Genomic DNA, 20,958 nt, shown 5'->3' with positions numbered 1-20,958 from the left:
TCTTCAACAGTTTTCAACAACGCGGTCGACATTATATTACAAAGCGAGAAGGAAAATCTAGGTCGCCACGGGTGATAAATCTACTCCATTTCAGGGATTTTGCTTTTTCTAACCTCCACAGGTGCGTGATATGTTGGCGGCACATGTACGGCCTCCCACTTTACTTTTGGCTTCGTAGCCCGCCATTGTAAGTAAAGGCTGCCTGCTGCTATAGCAACTCCTAACGCGCCAATGACGTACCCAGGATTAATGAAGGATTCCTCTTCCTCCACCTTTTCTTCTTTCTTTGCTTTGTTCTTTTTATTCATCTCCGCGAGCTTCTTTCCCGCGGCAACTCTGCCTGCAGATTTAGGCTTGGTAATCTTCTGCTCCTCCTGAGGTTGTTCTTCGGTGCCACTCATCTTATATTAAGGGACTTGAAGGACTTGACAAGTAACTTGATGACGACTTGACAATGACTTGGCAATGACTTGACAACGACTTGACTAAGTACTTGAGAATGACTTAAGGACGACTTGACTAAGTACTTGAGAATGACTTAAGGACGACTTGACTAAGTACTTGAGGTGACTTGACAACGACTTGACTAAGTACTTGAGGTGACCTGACAACGACTTGACTAAGTACTTGAGGTGACTTGATCAGGTACCTCAGTAAGTGCTGCCTGGAAGACCTTTTCGACTTCTCTGCCCTTCTTGAAGTCCTTCCAAGATGTTCCAAAGGAACCTAGTACCTCCTTCAAGTCAACGTGCTGAGCTACGTGAAGTGCCGCAGAGGCGACTGCCATTAACTTACCGCACTTCAAAGACAACCACCCACAGGTTATCTTAAGTTCTTGGGCGATGACATAGTCATCACTAATGTCCTTCCGTAGTTGCTCCACGTCGTCTATGGGCAGCGCAAGTCCGAGAAGCTTGGTGGCCAGCTTAATGGCTGAGTCTGCTACGGCGTCCGTGGTCTTACTTGCAAGGGCAACCTCGTACCTCTTATGGAACTTTTTGACTTCCTCTTCCGACAGCTTATTAACCTGCTCATGGGTAAGTTCCTTACCTATCATTTCTTTACACTTCCCCGAAGACACAAGGATGTTAAGTTGTTCCTTGAGGTTACTTTCGTCTAACTGTGTGGGGACTTCATCTATGAGCTGCTCAATGTCCATATATGTTAACGTCATACGGAAACCTCAAAGAGAAGATCATCTTGGAATGTTGGTGCGTTTTTAAATGCCGCATGTATTCGTGCAGCTGTTCCTTGCTTATCTCACCGCCGTAGTCGCTTAAAATGGTTTCCAGGTCAGACTTACTGGGCGTGTAGAAGACGACAAGCGATCCTATGTTTTCCCTGAAGGGCTTAGAGACGCTGGTAAGCTGCTGCGAGAGCAACCAAACGCTGATATTGTCATGCCTACCGCTAAAGGCGAGTTTAACGAGCTCGGAAGTGCGTCTTTTTACGTCGTCCCCACAGGCAATGTCGTCCAATATGAGGAGCGTCTGCGTATCTTTAGGGAATTGCTTATGCCAGAACTTCAAATGGCTGGATAACTCGTTAGGGTCTAAGATATCTACAAAGAAGTCGTCATCTTTCACTCCTATGCCTTCCCAGGTGCGGTTATTCACGTAGGTGGGACAAAGCAGCACTATGTAGTCAAAGCGGTATCTAAAGGATCCTAATAGCTGCTCCACGACGAATTGGGTCTTTCCACAGCCGGTGGGTCCTACTATCAGAGCGTTACAAGGCATGTGATCTGGGTTCATATATAGATGGAACCAGTGGAAGCAGTAAGAAGGATTACCGCCGACGCAAAGGATAAAAGAGACACCATAGAAATGCAAAGGGAAGAGATAGACCGGTTAAAAGAGCGCGTACAGGAATTGTACGATGAAATGTGTGGTCTGAAGCGTGCAGAACGGCTTGGCGCGCTTTTGACAATGGCGGGTTGGGCTAAGGAGTCCATTAAGGACTTCATTCGATATCCCCCATAGATATATGGACTGCATTACGTGCGAACTACCTGCTGACTGCATCATCGTTACCCCTCCGACGCCTCGTAAAAAATACACCTGCCGTCACTGTAATAAGGTATTCTCTGAAGAAGACTTCGTTGGACATTGGTGTCCCGCGGATACTAAAGCACAAAGGACTTTAGACGACGCTCGAGAAGAGTAAGAGGTCGCAAAGAAGATCTTACTAAGCCCCAGCAAGAGGAATTAGCATAGGTCTTTCTTTTTTATTGTTATTTTGTTAAATGCTGCAAAGAGGTCTCAAGTAAGGACCTATTTTTTATTGTTATTTTGTTAAATCATCGTAATCGAAGAATGGTTAACATGATTATCTTTTTGCTGGTTTCAACGATGAGAAAGAATGATACCTCATCTCTTAATGGGGGCTTAACAAAATAACAAGAAATAATAGACCCTATCCTAAAACCCCTTACAGGGTTTAACAATTTAACAATAAAAAATAAGGTATATATAATGAAGTGCGTGCAATGTGATAGAGCTTTTAGTAGCAAGCAGCGGCTGCAATACCACCTTTCCAAGAAAGTCTGTCAAAAGACCATCAGCACTGTTTGCGGCGACTGCGGTAAGGAACTGTCCACAGTACAGGCCCTACGATATCACCGCGAGCATAGAGTCTGCCTTAAAGGCCATTGCCGCCGATGCGATGAACCCCTCTTCGAAGAAAACTGGCATAAATACCGCTGCCGGCGTTACCACCTCGAAGAAGTTGTCTGCGAGACCCACGGCGATTTAGCAGAGCGATGTTGCCCCCTTGAAACCAGCCGGGCTTTAGTGCTGCGTAAAAAAGAAATAGACCAAGATTTCGTATGCTTTGACGACTACGAAGGAGTAAGATGGGAGAACCGAGAACACTGGGACGGCATCTGCGATAAATGTGGTTGTCAACGCAGCGGTCAACATATTTGGTGTTGCCTGTACGAAGGTCCCAAGCCTTTAGACCATTACCTTGCAATACGAAAAGAATGGTCTAATATATGATGTTACCTTACATCGCAGCGTTCGCAGGAGGAGCCTTGATTACGATATCGATTGATTTCATGTCGGAAAAAATGAGGTCCGACGTAGCAGACCAATACCTAGAAGCCCATGAGGACGACTAATCACACAATGGATTAGCCTCCACCTTTCTTTCAACGTCGAACTTCCATCGACCGTTGACTTTACCATAGCTACGTATGTGAGTGTACTCTTCGCCTTGCAGTACGTACCGTACGCAGTCGGGAGCCCATAAACTGTACTCTTGGCTGCCGTCTAAGAGGACCAACCTTAAACGGTTAATGTCCTCGAAGACGACGTAATTTTTTATTTCGTATGAAATGCCTTGTATTAATTCGCGCCAGTGAGTTTGTTCAACTATCATTATATTTATGAAATATCTTTCGGTGCGTTTGTAGCGTCTCCTGCGACTTGAAAGCCTTAACGCAGCCAGGACAAGGTATGCGAATGCCGTCGACGTAACGGTCGATTTCCCTGCAGATCAGATCGTAATCGTTGCTTACCGTCGTTAGGTATCCATTCATTTCATATTGCGCCAATACCGCTTTTTGTTTGTCGGACAATACACCGTTACCCTTTGGCGTCTTCAGTTCCAGACAGAACCCATTGTATTTCTTATGGGAGTTAAGGATTAGGATGTCGGGTTGACCTGCCTGGTAGCCCTTTTGCCAGCACTTTATCCTTTTACTGCTGGTATCTTGCAATTCCCCGAGCCCAGGCGCTAATATCAGCGTAGGGTGAAACCGGCGTATGTAATCGATGACCTTCTTATGTAAGTCAAACTCATTCTCGATCTTGAAGACCAACTTATTTGGACCATCCAACGAGTACTTTCCCGTCTTCCTTAACGTAGGTAGGACATCCTCGAAGACCCAATCTTGAAATGCCTCTGCTGTCGGTAGCTTGGAGCTAAATATTAACTGATACAAACCAGATTCCGTCACGTACAGGGATTGTGGGTGTGAACCAGAAGGGAGGCGATTCACCTCTATTCTAAATTCGCTAAGCCTCTTCTTATGCTTATCCCGCACGTGGACTTTAATAGCATCTTTGGTGTCTGCGTAACCTAATGCCTTTGCTACCTCTTTCGCCTTAAAGTACAGCTTGTCGCTTTGCACTAGGCATTGCAGTTTAGTTTCGTTGTTTTCGAATACGCGGAGCATATTATACGTAAGGGATATTTTTATCCTCAATCATCCTAGTACGCAACACTTTTTAGCTGATTCATTTCCACGCTTAGCTGCGCGTCTGAGACTACGAAAATGTATGCATTTATCTTAGTAGTGTCGCTGGCGTCTTTGGTGCGCTTGATCTCCAACGTAATGCCGTCCTGGGTATTTACCAGCCGCAATCCCTGTCCATGTAGGTCTTCGTCGTTCGTCGTGCGCATGTCGATCCACAGCGCATACTTATCCTTAAAGAATTCCTTTGGGCTAATTTGGTCGCCAAACTTACGTGCGACTTCCCGGTACATATCCGCGGGCTTTATCCCTTGTGAGTAAACCTTATTAGGCACTCCGTTGATGCTAACACCTACGTTGGTAATGTTAGGATTAAAGAATGCCTCAGAGTCGCGCAATCCTGCCGTGTATGTCTTTGCGAACAACAACATTATCCCTGTAAGGCTGCGCCTGGGAAGGTTAATGCTTTGGTTGATGACCTCTTCGACGTTATTTGTAAAGCTGAACGTCTTGTACATCACGACGTGATCGTAAAGGAAAGCCTTCCCGGAGCTGTATTCCATACCGGCGCTACGTGCTAAGTCTTCGCTGTATACCGTTTCATACTGCAGCTCTAAGTTAGTAACGGAGTATGGGTGGACGGCTGAGGAACTTACGTCCTTTCCCTGTAGGATGTTCGTAGTGTCTGCTAGGGTTACTTCGAACTGCAGCTCGCTTAGCTGCCTTGGGTAGTATGCACCGTGGTTCGTGATAACTTCGAAATCTAATGGAACGACATATTTAGTGCCATAAGCCGTCTTTATTTCGTCTTCTCCTGAGGCGCCAGAGGTTGCGCTTCTTACCTTGCGTATGGCATCACTGGCGATTCCCTGCTCTATCCTTTGCGCGCGGTCAAATGCAGTCAACCATAAGTCTTTGTACGTGGTATACAGATCGTACCTATTTAAGTCCAAGAGGGATTCCCCTGCGAACTTCACCCGCATCTTTGAGACAATGTTGCGGCCAAGGTCGTTGACAACGTGACGCGCGTCCGCAGTGCTTGGTTGTATTGCTAGGTCAAACCTTAGCGCCAGGGTGCCAGGAACCAACACTAGGTTATCCGTTAGGCGGGGCACGCCTACGTACAGGGTTTCCCCTGGCTTAGCGCTGCTGGGGGTAAAGGTGACACGGTGAAAGGTGCGTTCTGCTTTCAGTCCGCCAACCTGCTTAGGTAATACGTTGGGGTTTAACTTCGAGCTTATCATATATAATGGAAGTAGAAGGAACGGATCTTGACCCCACCACCGAAGAAGGTCAAGTAGACATTAACGACGAAGAATACGACGCATGGACTAAAGGCGCGGAAACCGACCCCCTAATCTACGATATGGCTCTAGAAAACAAGTATGGTAATAGATGGAAAAGCTTCAAGGCCGCCTTGAATCGCATGTGGCAATCAAAAAACCACGGCAGCCCCGTCCCTGAGTACTTGGAGCTTCAAAACATAGAGCAGCCTGAGGCAGCCGCGCGGGAAACTGTAGAGTGGGCAATGGAAGAGCTAAATGAGCGCTATTCCCACTTCGATGCTGACGACGTAAGGCTCACAGAACGCGGAAACAAAGTCCTCATAAGCGTTCAAGACCTGAGATTTCCTGATAAAGACCGCTGGACAAAACCGCAGCCCCTTTTCGACGACAATGGTGAAGTTAGGGGTGACGTAGCAAGATTAAAAGGCTTCCAGCGTGCCACTAGAAGCATGTTAGAAAGATTGGAAAACATAAATGAAAGGGCCGCACTAGAAAAACACGCCGAGGAACTACAAGAAACGCTGAAAGAAAAGGAAGCAAATTACGAAAAACAAATACGGCAGCTAACCGATGCTCAAAAGAAAGAAATCAAGGGCAAGAACGAAGTCATACTGCAATTCAAGCGAGAAGCTGAAACGGCTTTAAACGAAAGAGACCAAGCCAGACAAGCCCTCAATCTTGCCCTGCAAGACCTAGATATTAATAATGAGGAAGCTAAGGACTTACGGACCACCATAACTAGGTCTTTAGAGGAGCGGCGGCAGTTGGTTGCTGAAATCAACGCTAAAGAGGAGCAACTTCGGCAAAGAGATCAGGCTATTGAAGATCTGGAGGGGCAAATAGAGCGGCAGCAGGAAATAATCGATGACCAAACTCGCCCCGAAGAGGAGAGGGAAGCAGCTCAAAAGGAGGTGGAGGCCCTTGAAATACGCCTTGCGGAATTGCGGGCTCAAAAGGAAAACCTGGAAAAGGAGCTGGGGCTTACTACCAAGGAAAAAATAAAAAGAGCCCTTTTGAAGTATGGTATTCCGCTGGCGTTTGCGGTTGCTATTTCGAGCGTAGTAGGAGTTATCCTATCCGCGCTTAAGGCTACAGGCGCAGGCGTAAAGAAATTAGGCAATGGGCTGGCGGACTTGGGAAAAAAGATGGCAGCCGGTCTTCCTGGGCTGCTGGGTTCGGTTGTTTCCTTGGCACTTAGGGCCGGCGGAGAACTGCTAAAGTTCGTGGGGAATAACGTTTGGATCTTGGTCGTCGCTATTGGAGTGGTACTCCTGAAGAAGATTCAGGGTTAATCTTATCTGGGTACGTTACTGGGGGCTTATCCTTGTCGGGTACCCGAGGCGTTCTCGGCTTGGGATAAGTAAAGATAGTATTCGCGCCGCCTCGATAATGCGGGACTAACGGTAGCACGCTCATGGTGCTAATGGGTTTGTGGTTCCAGGCGGCATCGTGGTTTTTATGCCCACCATTTATCACTACATAACCAAAGTTTGATCCGTTGCTGGCAGCGTCGTCAGGAAACACCTGCAGCTTAGCATACTTACAGTTAACTACCACGTGAAACGTAACTGGTGTTAGGTTTTCACCGCTAAACTTGTTTGGCTCCATCGAAAAGTGAGCTACTCTCCTATTGCTCGAGGAAGTTCGATAGGGAGTTAAAGGCTCGTTATTCTCATCAACAAGCCTAAACCCCACGTTTGCGCTTACCAACGTACTGACGTTAACGGTGCAAACGACTAACGCAGGACCTCCAACTTCAGCCCACATCCCCACATCGAACCACTCGTGTTTGTTGTAACTCTCTGACCCTAGGTAGTGGAGGTAACGCATTTCGCTTAAATGTGGATTCATATATTTAAAGGCTAAGCACCGTAAGAGTGCTAATTGTCATGTGATTATAAGCCTTGTTTCTCTGATCTTCTATGCTATTTATGCAAACGCTCCCGGTGTCGTCTACGCGTATCTGCAGCTTTACCTCCCCATGGCAATCGGCAGCCATGTGTAAAGTCCAAACCGATAAATTTTCAGTGCTATTCGTCGGTGGTTCTACGGAAAAGTGTGCTGGCTCCCTGTTACTCGTCTTCGCGCGCATTGGCCGTAGTGCGCCGTTAACATCGCAAAATCGAAACCCAATGTTAGCATGACTCGCGGAGCCAAGGCAAATGCTACAAAGGATTAACTTCTTCCCTGAGTAGTTCAAATTCACGGACATGCCCGTGACATCAACCCAAGATGCTTGGGTGTATTTTTTCTCACCTGTGTAAGTCGTATAGACACAATCTACTCCAGCTACGTAGGGGTTGTTCATCGCCATATATAATAGCTCAGACCAACACCCGCGGCTGCTAAGCCGGCTTTTAGTAAGTTATGGTCGTATTCCTCGGGTATCGTAGGCATAACATGGGCCTTCTTTGATGGTTTCTTAACTACGGGTAGCTTCGCTTCGTGTGACTTTTTTGGCTTCTCTACGAAGTGAGGAATGTTCCTAAGAGTGTCAGAGTTCACGTCATTCACCCCAAACTTCATATCCTTAGTAGCTCGCTGCAGCTTGTTGTTATAACCCACAACGGAATTGGTGTTAATAACTAAATTACTTGGCATTAACCAACAACCAGGCGACAAAGCGTAATCCAGTCGCACTTTAGACTGCTGCACCGCTAATTGATATCTCTGCACCGATTTAGATATGTCATTTTCTATTATTGCAGACTCAAATAAAGTTAGGAATTCTTGTTGCGTTTCCTGTGAAGCGCCTTGGGATCCAACAATGGGGTTGCGGGTATTTACCTGCGCTCCCAGGATGCAGTACACGAATGCTTCAATGCTACGGTTAATCCTGGCTAGGTTCCTTAAACCTTTTCCTTTCATTAACACGAACGGATCCCAAGTGCCGGGGTAGTTTGTTTGAATTCTAGTAATTAATGAATTATTACCCTTATCGCCGCCCATATCACCGAACTCTAACTCATTACTTGGGTATTCCTGATGTCCGTAGTCAGCCGGCTTCTCACCATTGGCACCCCAAACGTAAACTATACCCAGCCCATGCGTCTTACCCTCCTTATAACGAAAGTCTTTTTGCTGTGGTTTGAACTCATTAATTAACCTTTCCAGGGCTGCGGCGTCATATCGGTTATTCATTGGATTAAATGCCTTATCTCCCGGTAGGGGTACGTTAAGCTCCTTCAACAACCTCCTTACCGTAAAGGCAACGTGAAACTGCATAATTGGAATGTGAAACATGTCCGCGGCAACACCACAACCTTTAGTGGCAGCCCAAATAGCAAAGTCTAACTGCTGCGGCCAATACCGCATATTGGGCCCTGCTAACCATTTCCTGGCCTCTTTACCCGACGTATGCTTCAACATCGTATTCTTATAGATATTTCTTAGTATTACGTTAAATGATTGTTTACCCACTGAAATCTTCAGGTGCGTTACCAGCTTTTCGAAGTTGTTTACACCACCTTCAGCATCGTAAAATGGGTAATCTTCCGTGGTTAACAATAAGTTTCTAGGAAAATTAGGTGCTTTATGCTCGGGTTTTGGTGGCCTTTCTTTATGAACGGGGCGTACAATCGTCAATCGCTGCACCTGATCACCTACTTGCTCCAGCTTTGAATGTTCCAAGTCTGCATTGCTGTACATCCTGGAGCCGTTAAAGTAAATCCCATCGGGTCTTCTTTCAAACTTACTGGCGTCTGCATGTGGAAACATCTTCCTAAAGGCCCTCCAGTTCCAGTAATCCCGGTTGTCGTGATGTGGCTGCTCCTCAATATCATTCCCAAAAGCGTCGTACATTAGTATATATAATGGATGTTATACCATCAGCACCTCAGTTGTACCCAGATGTTCCCAATTATCACGCTACCACTAAGGATACAGGTCCTAACGAATTAAACGCGGAGAATTTCAGGCTTAATAAAGCGAACTTAATCCTGGCTTACTTGGAAGGGCAGACAAAACACTATGAAAAAGTCCGAAAAAAGTACGTCAGAGCCCGGAGTACGCTACATAAGATTGCGATAACTTCAGGATCCATATCTGTTGTGTTAACGGGCTCTGGCGTTGCTACTTCGCTTACTGGGCCGGGAATAATTGTTGGAGTTCCTTTGGCCGGCGTTGGGGCAACCTGTGGTATTATTTCTGCTGTTGCTACGGGTATTATGAAAAAGCTATCCACGAAAATATCCAAGCATGACACGACAATAGCTCTGTCTAGGGCTAAAGTAAATACTATTACCGACCTTGTCTCAAAGGCTTTGCGTGACAGAAAGATAGACGACGTAGAATTCTCGCTTATTCTGACCGAAGAAGACAAATACGAGAAATTAAAGTCGGACATAAGGAATAAAAAAACAGTCGTAAAAGATCTTTCCGAGGAATCTCGCAAAAAGATCTACCAGGAGGCAAAAGAAGAGCTTCAAAGAAAGCTTGCTCAGTAAACATCTGCTTTGAAAAGAGCGTGACGGGATTCTATTTACATATCGAACGTCAGTCTAGAAATTACGCGTAATATAAATTCAGTGAATTATTACGCGTAATATAAATTCAGCGAATTATTACGCGTAATATAAATTCAGTGAATTATTTGCATAACCTTATTTGGCAAATTATTACGCGTAATATAAATTCATCGTATGAATTACGCGTAATATGTTATTGTCGCCTCGGAATCCATCCTAACAGGGGGTGGTTGGGGTCTATTTTGTAAAATATTTCGTAAATTACGTCAGGGTAATAAGGAATATCCTTATCCAGCCGACAAAACATCCACTCGGCTTTTGTCATATCAGAAACCTCGGGAATAGACTTACCGGTAATTTCAGACAAAAGATAAGGAATAGCTTTGTAATATTTCCCTAGCTTTAATTTTTTCAACGTTTTCCGTAGACTTTGTGGGGTTGGCTCTTCTAAATGGTCTATGATTTTCTTCTTTACTTCGTTGTCTAAATATACCGGTCGATAACCTTGGATATGACTCATCCAGTCCCTAAAGTATTTTATTCTCTTATAAGGTGTTTTCTTACGACCTCCGTTGGCGTAATATTGCTCTTTGGTAGCATTTGGTACGGCATTACGAATATTCTTACCACACTCGTAACACTGTGCTGACGTATCATCTTCTATTTGCATTTTCTTACCACAACAAATATACTTATTTGGCTTAGTAGGTACAAACTTGGGTTTCAAGCACTTTACACAGAAATCATAAACAAACTCTTTACAATCTTCGCACTCCATATATAGACTAACATATTTTACATAAACACGGGATGCGGGTAATCGCGGTACGAATCGAGGGGGGTACTTTAGACGGGTAATCCTCCGGTGGTCGTTGCGCTGGAACCCCCATCCCCTATACTACTTTGTATACTCCTTGAAAAGCCCTTGAATTTTAAGTGGTTACCTCAGCACAAACCCTGTAGGTTTTCTTTCATTCGTATTTCTAATTTGTAACAGTTTGTTTGATGATGTACATTACTAAATTCATGGTGTATCTCGTACTAGATGAGCCAAGGGTATCCTTCCGGCCAGGGATATCAACCCGCAGGACAAGGACAAGGACCCTATCCTCCAGGTATCATAATGTTCTTAGCTCAAGGGTTTGTTAACATATATACTCTCTTGGGCCTGATTATCAGTGACATATTCCAGTTTTCATTTGCACTCTAGTTAATCAGCCACCAGTTGGATATGCTCCTCAGCAACAGGGGTATCCACCACAGCAACAAGGCTATGGTGGACAAGACCAGAAAGGCTATCCTCCACCACAACAGGGATATGGACCACCTCAACACCAGGGTTACGGAGCACCTCCCCCTCAGCAAGGATACGGAGCGCCTCCCCCTCGGCAAGGATATGGATCACCTCCACAGCAGCAAGGATATGGAGCCACTGGGCAAGCTCCTCCAAATCTGGCTGTTGGAGGTAAGATATCAACTTTATACTTTCATTTATAATTATTATTTTCACAGGGATAATGATACTGTAAGGGCTAAATTAGCTTTAGCTTGGTCATCCCTTGTTTCTGGCTCAACATTATTCATGTGGTGTGTTGCTGGTCATAACCTTGTTTCTGGCACGTTACTAGTAAAAAATGACCAGCAAGGCAAAGATTCGACCAGACAAGTTTCAATTCTGGCCAGCCCTGTATTCAATGTTAACTGTAAAACTTTTTTGGATTATATTTGTAGGAGAAGTAGACACTCCATCTTATACTGGATCTGATATTCCTGACCAAGATGTCGAAGGAAAAGAAAATGCTGCACCACCAACCCCCACTGCTCCTCCTCCTAGTCTTTTTGGTACTTTACCTGGATATGAAAATACTAATTATGGTTAGTATTTTGCTTCTGTTCGTAATAACTGGTAAATTGAGTCTCATTGGTCTTGTAGATTGTCCAAAGGGGTGTCAGGGTATTGTAGCTCCAAAATGTTGTAACTGAACCTAGTTCAATAACTTAGGCCAGGACAGGAACAAATTAATATGGACAGTATAAATTACATAAATTACATAAATCTTTTGTGATTTTCAATGCTCGTGCTTTCAGGTTTGTGCGCACGATTCTTTTCCTCGCGCATACGTACAACGTTTGATCGCGTAGGTTTTGTTAATAATGTAACGTATTTTAGTTCCTCTGAGGATGACCGTGTCGGTCGAAAGCTAAGGAAAACATAAAATTATTTTTAAAGGTTGATGAGTCAATTTGAGTTTCATAATATGAATCCAACCTACAAAAACCTCTACGACTTAGTATTTAAAGTATTTTTCCTCATTATTCCAGGTTCTCCATATCTGCCTCCACCACCCCCTTATGAACCGCCCCCACAGCAGAATGCTCCACAACAAGTCTTCAGCCAGTAAGTGCCACTTGTTGTAAAGGAAAACTGTTTTACTATTCTAAAATGAGATTTCAAAGTTAAGGGTCCTGGACTTTATATATGTTTTACCCTGAGAAGCTACTGGATTTTTATGATCTCCTAGTTGTATGAATATAAAATTATATGTATATAAAATTAATTTTGTATGTATACATATGTTAATTAATTTGAGTCACTACTGTATTCTCCTTAATTATAGAGCAACATCAATCACTGAAGATCAAGCAAGAAATGCTCTGCTTAAATTTGCTGATGATCACTGTTGCTATGGAAAAGGCGCAGCCAGAGACATGGACATCAAAGACATCCAGCCAACATGTGGTTACCATGTGAGTGACTTTGATGCATGTTAATAGACCTCTTCGGCTCTGACATAATGTTTTCCCATTTCAAACCACATGACATTCCCTAGGGTATCATTTCTTTGTTTAAGGTTTGCACTCAGTTGCACATGAGAAGACACATGAATATGGATACAGCTCAAACAAAGAATCTTATTCTCAAGGGAATGACATGTGGTCTGAATTGGGAAAACATTACCCCAAGCCGAAGAGGTCTATATAAGTTAATATCAAGCAATTATTGAATGAAGATCTTATGGGACTTATGGCACTGTGAGAAATGATGATGATGATTTATTGGATGACGTAGAAAATGATATAATAGCCTTTAGAGCTGTGGAATGTATAGAGGCTGCCAGAGGTGTCTTTGCTTGATTTCAGTTTGATTCCATTGAGCTGTGTCACTGTTTATTTGCAGTGGTGATTTATAGTGATAACAATGTTTTTTAGCATATGAATTTTGAAGACCAAGGCTGTGGAATCTGGTAATAAAACTTGACATAAAAAGCTGCCAATTATAGTAGAAGAAGATTAATTCTGTTATTAAAAGTAATGCAAATCATATTTTTTCTCTTTTGTAGCCTTGAGTGAGCTTGACATGTTAAATGTATTGTCTGCAGATAATACATTTATTTTTTCAAGTTCACATGAATGTTTTCTATAAGTAAGAGTCAAGATAATGAAGAATAATCACTAACAATGTATTGACAGCTACAGTGGTCTTGAACTGGCTAAATGTTGTTTAATTAATAAGCAAAGCCAAAATTCTTTGTCTTATTCTTGTTGTTCTCGTGGTTTATTTTTCAGTATTCCTTGTCCAGTTTTGGTGAGAGTAGATCAACTGCCTGGGCATTTCAACCTTACACTGGTATGAACATTTATATAATCTATAATTGCTTTGATCAGGATCGACATTGTGAGTTGACTGTTGTTTGATGTACATATTGAATGTAAAAAGGAGGATGTTTCACTAGCATGCTTTGCGCGCCTCGACCAACTATATTATCACACTGAAAAGTCACGTGATCTACTCATTTTTGCTTTGATGTCAATGCAGAAACATCGACTATATGAACTCGACTATGGAGATTAAAGAGGGAAATCATGAGCCCTTTTCCACTTCAGATCTTCTCTTTCTCTATTGTATTGTCCACAAAAAGGACCAATTAGACTGAATTTGCTGGTATTACGTGTTTTAAATTTGTGACAGTTATCAGCCATCTTCCCAGGCATTTTTATTGAAGAAAGAAGACTTACATCGTTTTGAACAATGACAGTCTCGATTTTCCGGAAGAAAATCGCTACTGAATAAAGTTTTATCTATCAGCTGTTGTTCGAGGTAATATACAAAAGCCATGTGTTAAGTTTGTTGTTGTTTATCTACCCTTGAGAAAAATATATAATCTACTTTCTACGATCGAGGATTTTCTTCGAATGTCTTGCCTTTGCATTTGAACTTTTAAGTTTTTTGTAAATTTGAGTTTTTAAAGAAAATTACACTATCTGCACTGTGAAATACTATAGGTTTGGCTTTCTTGAGTTGAATAAAATTAGTTTCTAGTGGTTTGACTATTTATTCGTTTATAGTTTGTTAGATTAAGGAAATTCTTGAATTGTTTGTCGGGCTTGTGACACGTGCTGTGAATAAAAGTAAGCTTAACTCTTTTTCCTCTTAATAAAACTACCTTCGATTGACTTAAATGAAAAATATATAACATTTTACATTGTCGTTGTTATTATAAATATAAATTTGAATTTTAAAATCAAGATTATCAGAATTGTATAAGATAATCAAAAATACCATTTTTGGTAATCTAGCAGGTCACGTCAGATATCAAGGACATAAGACAAGACGAAGCGAAACACATGGCGAATTTTAGTGGAAATTGTAATGGCCGTATTTCACTCAAACATGGAGACTTAAGGAGACTTAAGGGATATAGCATAGTATGAAGGCTATACTTTGTGTAGGTGTTTCCTTTTTAAAATTTTCTTCGTTTAATTTCGACTTATTCCCACATAATTCAAAGCCTACAAACACTTCGCTTGTCAAAACAATTTTTATCTTTTTCTATCCATTCATTGATATGGCATATTTTGATTTTTCCTGTGGCAAAAATTACAAAAATACCGAACAAGGTCCCAGACATGTCCAGACTTTCTATTGTTTGTCAGTATGGATGCAGGAAATATTTAATAAGCAAACGGCTGCTGTTTTTGTTAGGTGAAATAATCGAGGAAAATCGTCGTTGAGAGGAAATTTTTCAAACAAACGCTAAAGACAGATGCATAATGAGTACGGCGCGCAAAGCATGCTAGTGAAACATCCTCCTTTTGAATGTAACAAGTCCCACAGAGTGCCCTTGAGAGGAGGGGTTAGAATCTAATATACTTGCATAAGATCAAAAGAACCAATTGGGTCCAGCTGTACCAAGGGTGGATAGTGCTATACAATGGATAAATCCTTATCCAGTTGATACAGTAAGTCGATGCTGTCATCTTGCAATAAATTTATCCACTAGATAGGATTTGTCCATTGGATAGGGCTATCCACCCTTATACAAATGGGCCCAGATTGTTATTTTAATGTATAATGAAATAGACTAAGATTGTTTCTTCAAATTAATGTATTTCTTCAATTTTTTTATCTAAGGCCAACCCTTAGATACCCCTAACAATGGGGTACCTCCTCAACCATGGAGCATCCCAGCACATCCTCCCAAAATGTTTCAAGATTCTGTTGTAAAGATTGAAGTTCCACACACTGCAGTACTCAAGGTAAATTTGTGGTATTGGTGTCTAGTAGTAAAAATGGTGATGATGTTGGTGGGATGATGCTGGTGATGATGATGATGGTGATGATAATGATGATGATTATGCTCGTAATGATGATGCTGATGATGATGATGATGCTAGGGATGATGATGCTGGTGATGATGATGCTGGTGATGATGAGGCTGGTGATGATGAGGCTGGTGATGATGCTGGTGATGATGATGATGCTGGTGATGATGATGATGCTGGTGATGATGATGCTGGTAATGATGATGCTGGTGATGATGATGAGGCTGGTGATGCTGGTGATGATGATGATGCTGGTGATGATGAGGCTGGTGATGATGATGCTGGTGATGATGATGATGCTGGTGATGATGAGGCTGGTGATGATGCTGATGATGATGATGCTGGTGATGATGATGCTGGTAATAATGATGCTGGTGATGATGCTGGTGATGATGATGATGCTGGTGATGATGAGGCTTGTGATGATTATTTTACTTTTTTGCAGCCATGCCATGAGTGCCATGGTGCAGGGTACAAAAGATGTTACAACTGTTATGGGCGTGGCAGGGTAGGTTTTATTCTCAAAGTTTTCTAAAATCTGTTCTCTTATTGATGATGGCTGATACCAATCAGAAAGTAAGATTCTTGAAGAAATTCATGATGATAATGAAAGCCATATCATATTGAAACCCAGGCTGTGTTCACCCTCAGTGGTCTCTTAAGTTCCTCTGATATTGAGTTCCTCTCATAAATATGATGACTTGTAGAGAGAGGGGAACACCAATTAAAGTGGTCATGCAAGCCACTTAAATGTCTAACTATTTGTTGATATTATAAAAAAGGCAGCACCCTCTCCTTGGTTGTTTTGAGACCCTGATTGTTGGTCTTACTGGGGCTTGAACCCATGACCTCCCACAACACAGCCCAATGCTCAACCAACTGAGCAAACCAAGTGTTACCAAAGTAGAGAGAACTAGCTAAAAACTAGTGTGAGATGCGTCGGTGTTTCTAATGAAACAGTAATGATAAAAGGGTAAATTTTACACCATGAAAGGATGAAAAAACTGACGTTTCGGACGCTAGTCCTTTGTCAGAGTTGTGTGACACCTCTGTATTTGATTTGTGATCTATGTTGTGTTACTTTAATCATCAGACAAGGTGTACATTCTGTCATGGATCTGGACACAAAAGTGTGTATCGAGATGGTGAACATCACCATGAACACTGCACATGGTGTCATGGGAGTGGTCGCAGGAGGTATATATATGCAATCTAACTTTCTTCATTTAATATTTTCTATAATTTCTTGTGACAGCAAAGAAAAATTTTAGTGAATATTGTTTTGTTGCCTTTCAAGGTGTACCACTTGTCATGGTCATGGTCGAGTCAGGTGCTGGACTTGTTGTGGTCAAGGCAATTTGAAGACCTACATTGAGCTTACTGTGAAATGGTAATGTATATATCTTGTACTATGATGGAACTCCACCTTCCTTCCTCCTCCCTCCCTCCCTCCCTCCCTCCCCTCCTCCTTTGCTTCCTTCCTTCCTTGCTTCCTTCCTCCTTTGCTTCCTTCCTTCCTTGCTTCCTTCCTTCTTTGCTTCCTTGCTTCCTTCCTTCCTTCCTTCCTTCCTTCCTTCCTTCCTTCCTTCCTTCCTTCCTTCCTTCCTTCCTTCCTTCTTTTTCCTTTTTCACCCATAATGCCACTTCTCCAGTGTCGCTGTACATAACTGGAAAACATTTCAAAGAGAACGATCTAAAGAAGAAGTCTCCAACATTCTGTTACAGGACAAATCATTTGTCAAACCACGTTGTTGAACGAACTGACCTTCCCGATGAATTGTTAGTGAACAGCTCTGGCACCGAGATCTTCAGTCAGGAGTTACCACGAGTAAGTGAACTATGTAATGTGAATGTTTTCAACTCTTATCATAGCGGACACCCTCGACACCTCCACTTGGTGGCTTAATAATACCAATGGTCTACAATAGCGAGACTTAATTACGGTGATTTCTTGGTCAGTATTTTAAACTGGGCATTTTGCCAGCAATAGCAAGGTGTCTGTAATATCGGAGTGTCCGATAATTTAAGGCAAGAGTTGACTGTATATGCGGAAAGTAGTGATGTGCACTGTCAATACATCTTAATGTGGTCTTGGGTTCAATACTCAGACTTAACCGTGCTTTGTGTGAGTAGTGTTTGTTTCTCCTGTGCTTCTTAACTGTACAGTGTATACACCTGTTTTAATAAACGTTGTCATCGCCAAAGGCGATATGCAATAGGCAATAGGCGAAAAGCTATAGGATATATGTCATTCCAAGATCCAAGAATAGCTGGAATGACTTGTGTTTCTTCTTGTTATTCTCGTCAAGAGTATGGACCTTCGTGCTGAGACTGATTCGATGTTCTTTGTATTCAACGAAACCATTTCCATGTCGGAAATACCTATCGCCTACCGCCTTTGGCGATGACAACGTTTTAAAAATTAGGTGCATATATGGGAAGTACAGGTGTGCTTGCTTACAAACAAACATATTTCTATCATAAGTATCCTGATAATGGGAAGTTACTATGAACATAATTTTGATTATGTCAGATAACTTACTGTCTGCTACAACTCTATTTAAGGTGTGGGCAATCGATAGTTTCCATGACAATGACGTCAATGCTGGATCCAGAAAGCTTGTTGATGAACATGCAAGGAACTTTGGAAATGAACGAATCTTAATGCAGGTAACTTTCGATATCTAGATTAACAAAGACTTTTTTCCACAACATACATTCTGATCAAGCTTGGGTACCAACAACACCGTCAAGGCGCGATGAATGTTTGAACCCAAGGTGGACCAGAATGCACCATGTTGGTCATCTTCTAAAAGAAATATAGAGCTTTGAGTTTGGATGTCAGTAGTACAAAAAAACGACTTTCGAGTTTAAAACCAAAAGTAGTTGTAAAAAGGTTTTTTGGATTTGTTGTTAAAAGTTTTAAATCATTGAGAACATTTTCCGCTTTATTTTAGCGGTTTTGTGAGCAGATCGAACCGGAAATACGCCAAGACTTTAAAGCTCGTCACAAAAATTTTGTCGTTTCTAACCTCATGTTTTCTTAACGTGAACAGCGTCAGGTTCTGCGTGCTGTTCCAGTGTCCGAGGTTCACTACAAGTGGAAAGATAATGACTCCAGGTACTGGGTGTATGGTCATGATCATAAAGTCCACGCTCCAGACTACCCACAAACTTGCTGTTGTGGCTGTACGATTCTTTAAGATGACCCACGCCTTTGCACCTGAGCTATAGTTAGTTTAACAGTAGCCACGGAGGTAGCGACAGCCAGGATGCAATGTTCTTTTCATTTTATTCCCAAAAGAAGAAAAATTCTGCTGTTTTGCCCCACACCACATGGCTGCCTTGAAACCCCTCTACAGTATGTGCGATATAGTGTGTAGTCATTAGTAGATTTATAGAAGTAGTTATTTAGCTTGCAAATTAATGATAGCATAGAAAATATTTTTCTTATTTTTTAGATGTCACTTAGATAGAGACAAATAAATCGATGGTCAAAGATAAAAAAGAAAAGAAATGCGCGCTATGATACCACAGGTAACCCAATAGTAAGAATACTCGAATGAAGGGTTAGCGAATATTTCTATTTTACTATGCATGCATCAAGAGTTCTGCACTACTGCTCTAAGCGCATTCTCAATGGGTCAAAAAGTTGGATCATGGGTTGTAAAGATTACTATATTTCAATTTTATTTTTTTAATAAAGTACAATTTTCATTAAACTGTGCTTGAATTAATTAAATTTTCGACCCATGATCTCACTTTTTGACCCCTTGAGCATGGCCTTGTAGCAGTGGTAGCGCGGGACTCGTGATGCATATATAGCGATTGTTACCATTTTAAAGTTCTTTTATAGTGTCTTCGTTCGTGCCATGCCTTCCCATGTCCAATCAAAGGTCGCGTATTTTACATCCTTTTATTATTTTGCCGTAGTTATGTCGTTATAAAGCAACGACACGGTCACGACACTGAATTGACGAAATCCTTTGACTAATCACATTACACGAGAGCTATACTCAGCTGATGAAAATGCTCGAAAACGGCTTATCACGACACGGCATTCACAGGATTCATATTTTCATTCAAGTATATTTTTTCTAATATTAACCCCGAAACTGACATTTTACATTAACCCAGGTCATGAATGTTTTAAATCCATACAAAAAATTCTCTAGATAGCATTGGATAGTATAGATATATTATGTCTTCGGGAAATAACATGCCATCATACACCGGCGTCATTCAAATTAAAACATTCTTAACGCGGTTTATTTTTCGCAAAGGCTCTCAAGCGGGATGGGTGGAAGGAAGCCGAGACCTGCTACGCTAGGTCTTATAGCTTATTAGAAACATTGGGAGAACTTTCAAATCGAGATCACCAAGCAAGTGATACAGCATTCTTGCACCCAAGCCCATTTCAGCTTTCTAACAAAAAATCGAATTTCGCTTAAGAGGGCATGGATTGGACAATAGGTGAGGAGGTGGGAGGGGGAGGAATTTGCATTAACAAACAATGGAAGCCAAAGGATCTTACACTATTGAACAGTGTTTAGTTAATCATTTTTCATGAGTTCTCCTACATAAATCTGTTTAAGTCATTACATTTCAATCCAACGAGACATCATTAAAAAAATATTTGACGGAAGTTTATAGTAACCGCTGAGCGGTACGAACAGAAGGCTCGGAGAGGATGTGGATTTTTATGAGAGAGAATTTTAAGAGGAAGTGGACATACCACACTGCTTTACCTAATTATGACTCACTGCATTGGGTTTACTGAAATTGTGCACGACACTGTGGTTTTAATTTTAATTTCGAATATATCAAAAATACATACAGCCTTTTACATGGACTCTACTTTGCAATACAGCGGTGTCTTTACGAGTGTTTGGGTTGCGGCTGATGGTGTTGGGGGAAGTAAAAATGCACGTATCCCAGTTTTCCATTGTATGAGTAAACATTTATATGAACGTACTAAAACAGGAAACAATATTTGGAAAAAGAACTTGATTTTTATCCCACACGCATTTCAATAGCAGATTATTACCTCAAATCTTTCGTCCGCGTCTCGCTGCCTCCGACTACTACAAAACCAATCGTCCTTGTTTTACGAAGGTAGCACTTAGTATCCAGTGGCTAACAAACCTGTGGCCCTCGTTCCATGATAGTAGGTGATTTGCGAAGGGAGGAAAACTGGAGCATGAAAAACTCTCAAAGTAAAGGAGAGAACCAACTAGAAATTATTTTCATACATGACACCGAGTCCTGAAATCTAACCCGGACAGCAATGGTGAGAGGCGAGCGCTTTCACCGCTATGGACGTACCGTGCCATGCCGTTCTCGTGTTGGTACCGTGACCGTGCTGCCCTCGCAGCAACGTTTAGCGTTCTGATTGGATAACTAA

The 20,958-nt window shown here is 42.1% G+C and overlaps 1 protein-coding gene across 2 annotated transcripts in view; it reads left to right on the top strand.

The window, feature by feature from the left end:
• The window catches only part of LOC116297875 (protein SSUH2 homolog), a 29,835-nt gene extending 10,014 nt beyond the window's left edge, over positions 1-19,821 (top strand). The window contains exons 3-15 of one of the 2 annotated variants that reach the window (XM_031706187.2): positions 10,996-11,065; positions 11,161-11,415; positions 11,682-11,825; positions 12,273-12,348; positions 12,569-12,698; positions 13,518-13,578; positions 15,364-15,488; positions 16,000-16,062; positions 16,648-16,751; positions 16,852-16,944; positions 17,280-17,382; positions 18,120-18,224; positions 18,611-19,821. In XM_031706187.2, coding sequence (XP_031562047.2) covers positions 10,996-11,065; positions 11,161-11,415; positions 11,682-11,825; positions 12,273-12,348; positions 12,569-12,698; positions 13,518-13,578; positions 15,364-15,488; positions 16,000-16,062; positions 16,648-16,751; positions 16,852-16,944; positions 17,280-17,382; positions 18,120-18,224; positions 18,611-18,757 — 1,476 coding nt within the window. In that variant the 3' untranslated portion in view covers positions 18,758-19,821. Of the gene's footprint in view, positions 1-10,995; positions 11,066-11,142; positions 11,416-11,681; positions 11,826-12,272; positions 12,349-12,568; positions 12,699-13,517; positions 13,579-15,363; positions 15,489-15,999; positions 16,063-16,647; positions 16,752-16,851; positions 16,945-17,279; positions 17,383-18,119; positions 18,225-18,610 lie in introns of both variants that reach the window. The other variant, XM_089035609.1, reaches the window with a different exon arrangement.
• Positions 19,822-20,958: the final 1,137 nt, after the last annotated feature.

This window comes from Actinia tenebrosa, unplaced genomic scaffold (genome assembly GCF_029948245.1).
Source record: "Actinia tenebrosa isolate PJP-AT-01 unplaced genomic scaffold, QUT_ActTen_1.0 PGA_scaffold3__52_contigs__length_22856419, whole genome shotgun sequence".
Lineage (NCBI taxonomy): Eukaryota > Metazoa > Cnidaria > Anthozoa > Actiniaria > Actiniidae > Actinia > Actinia tenebrosa.
This window is presented reverse-complemented; position numbering and strand designations above follow the sequence as displayed.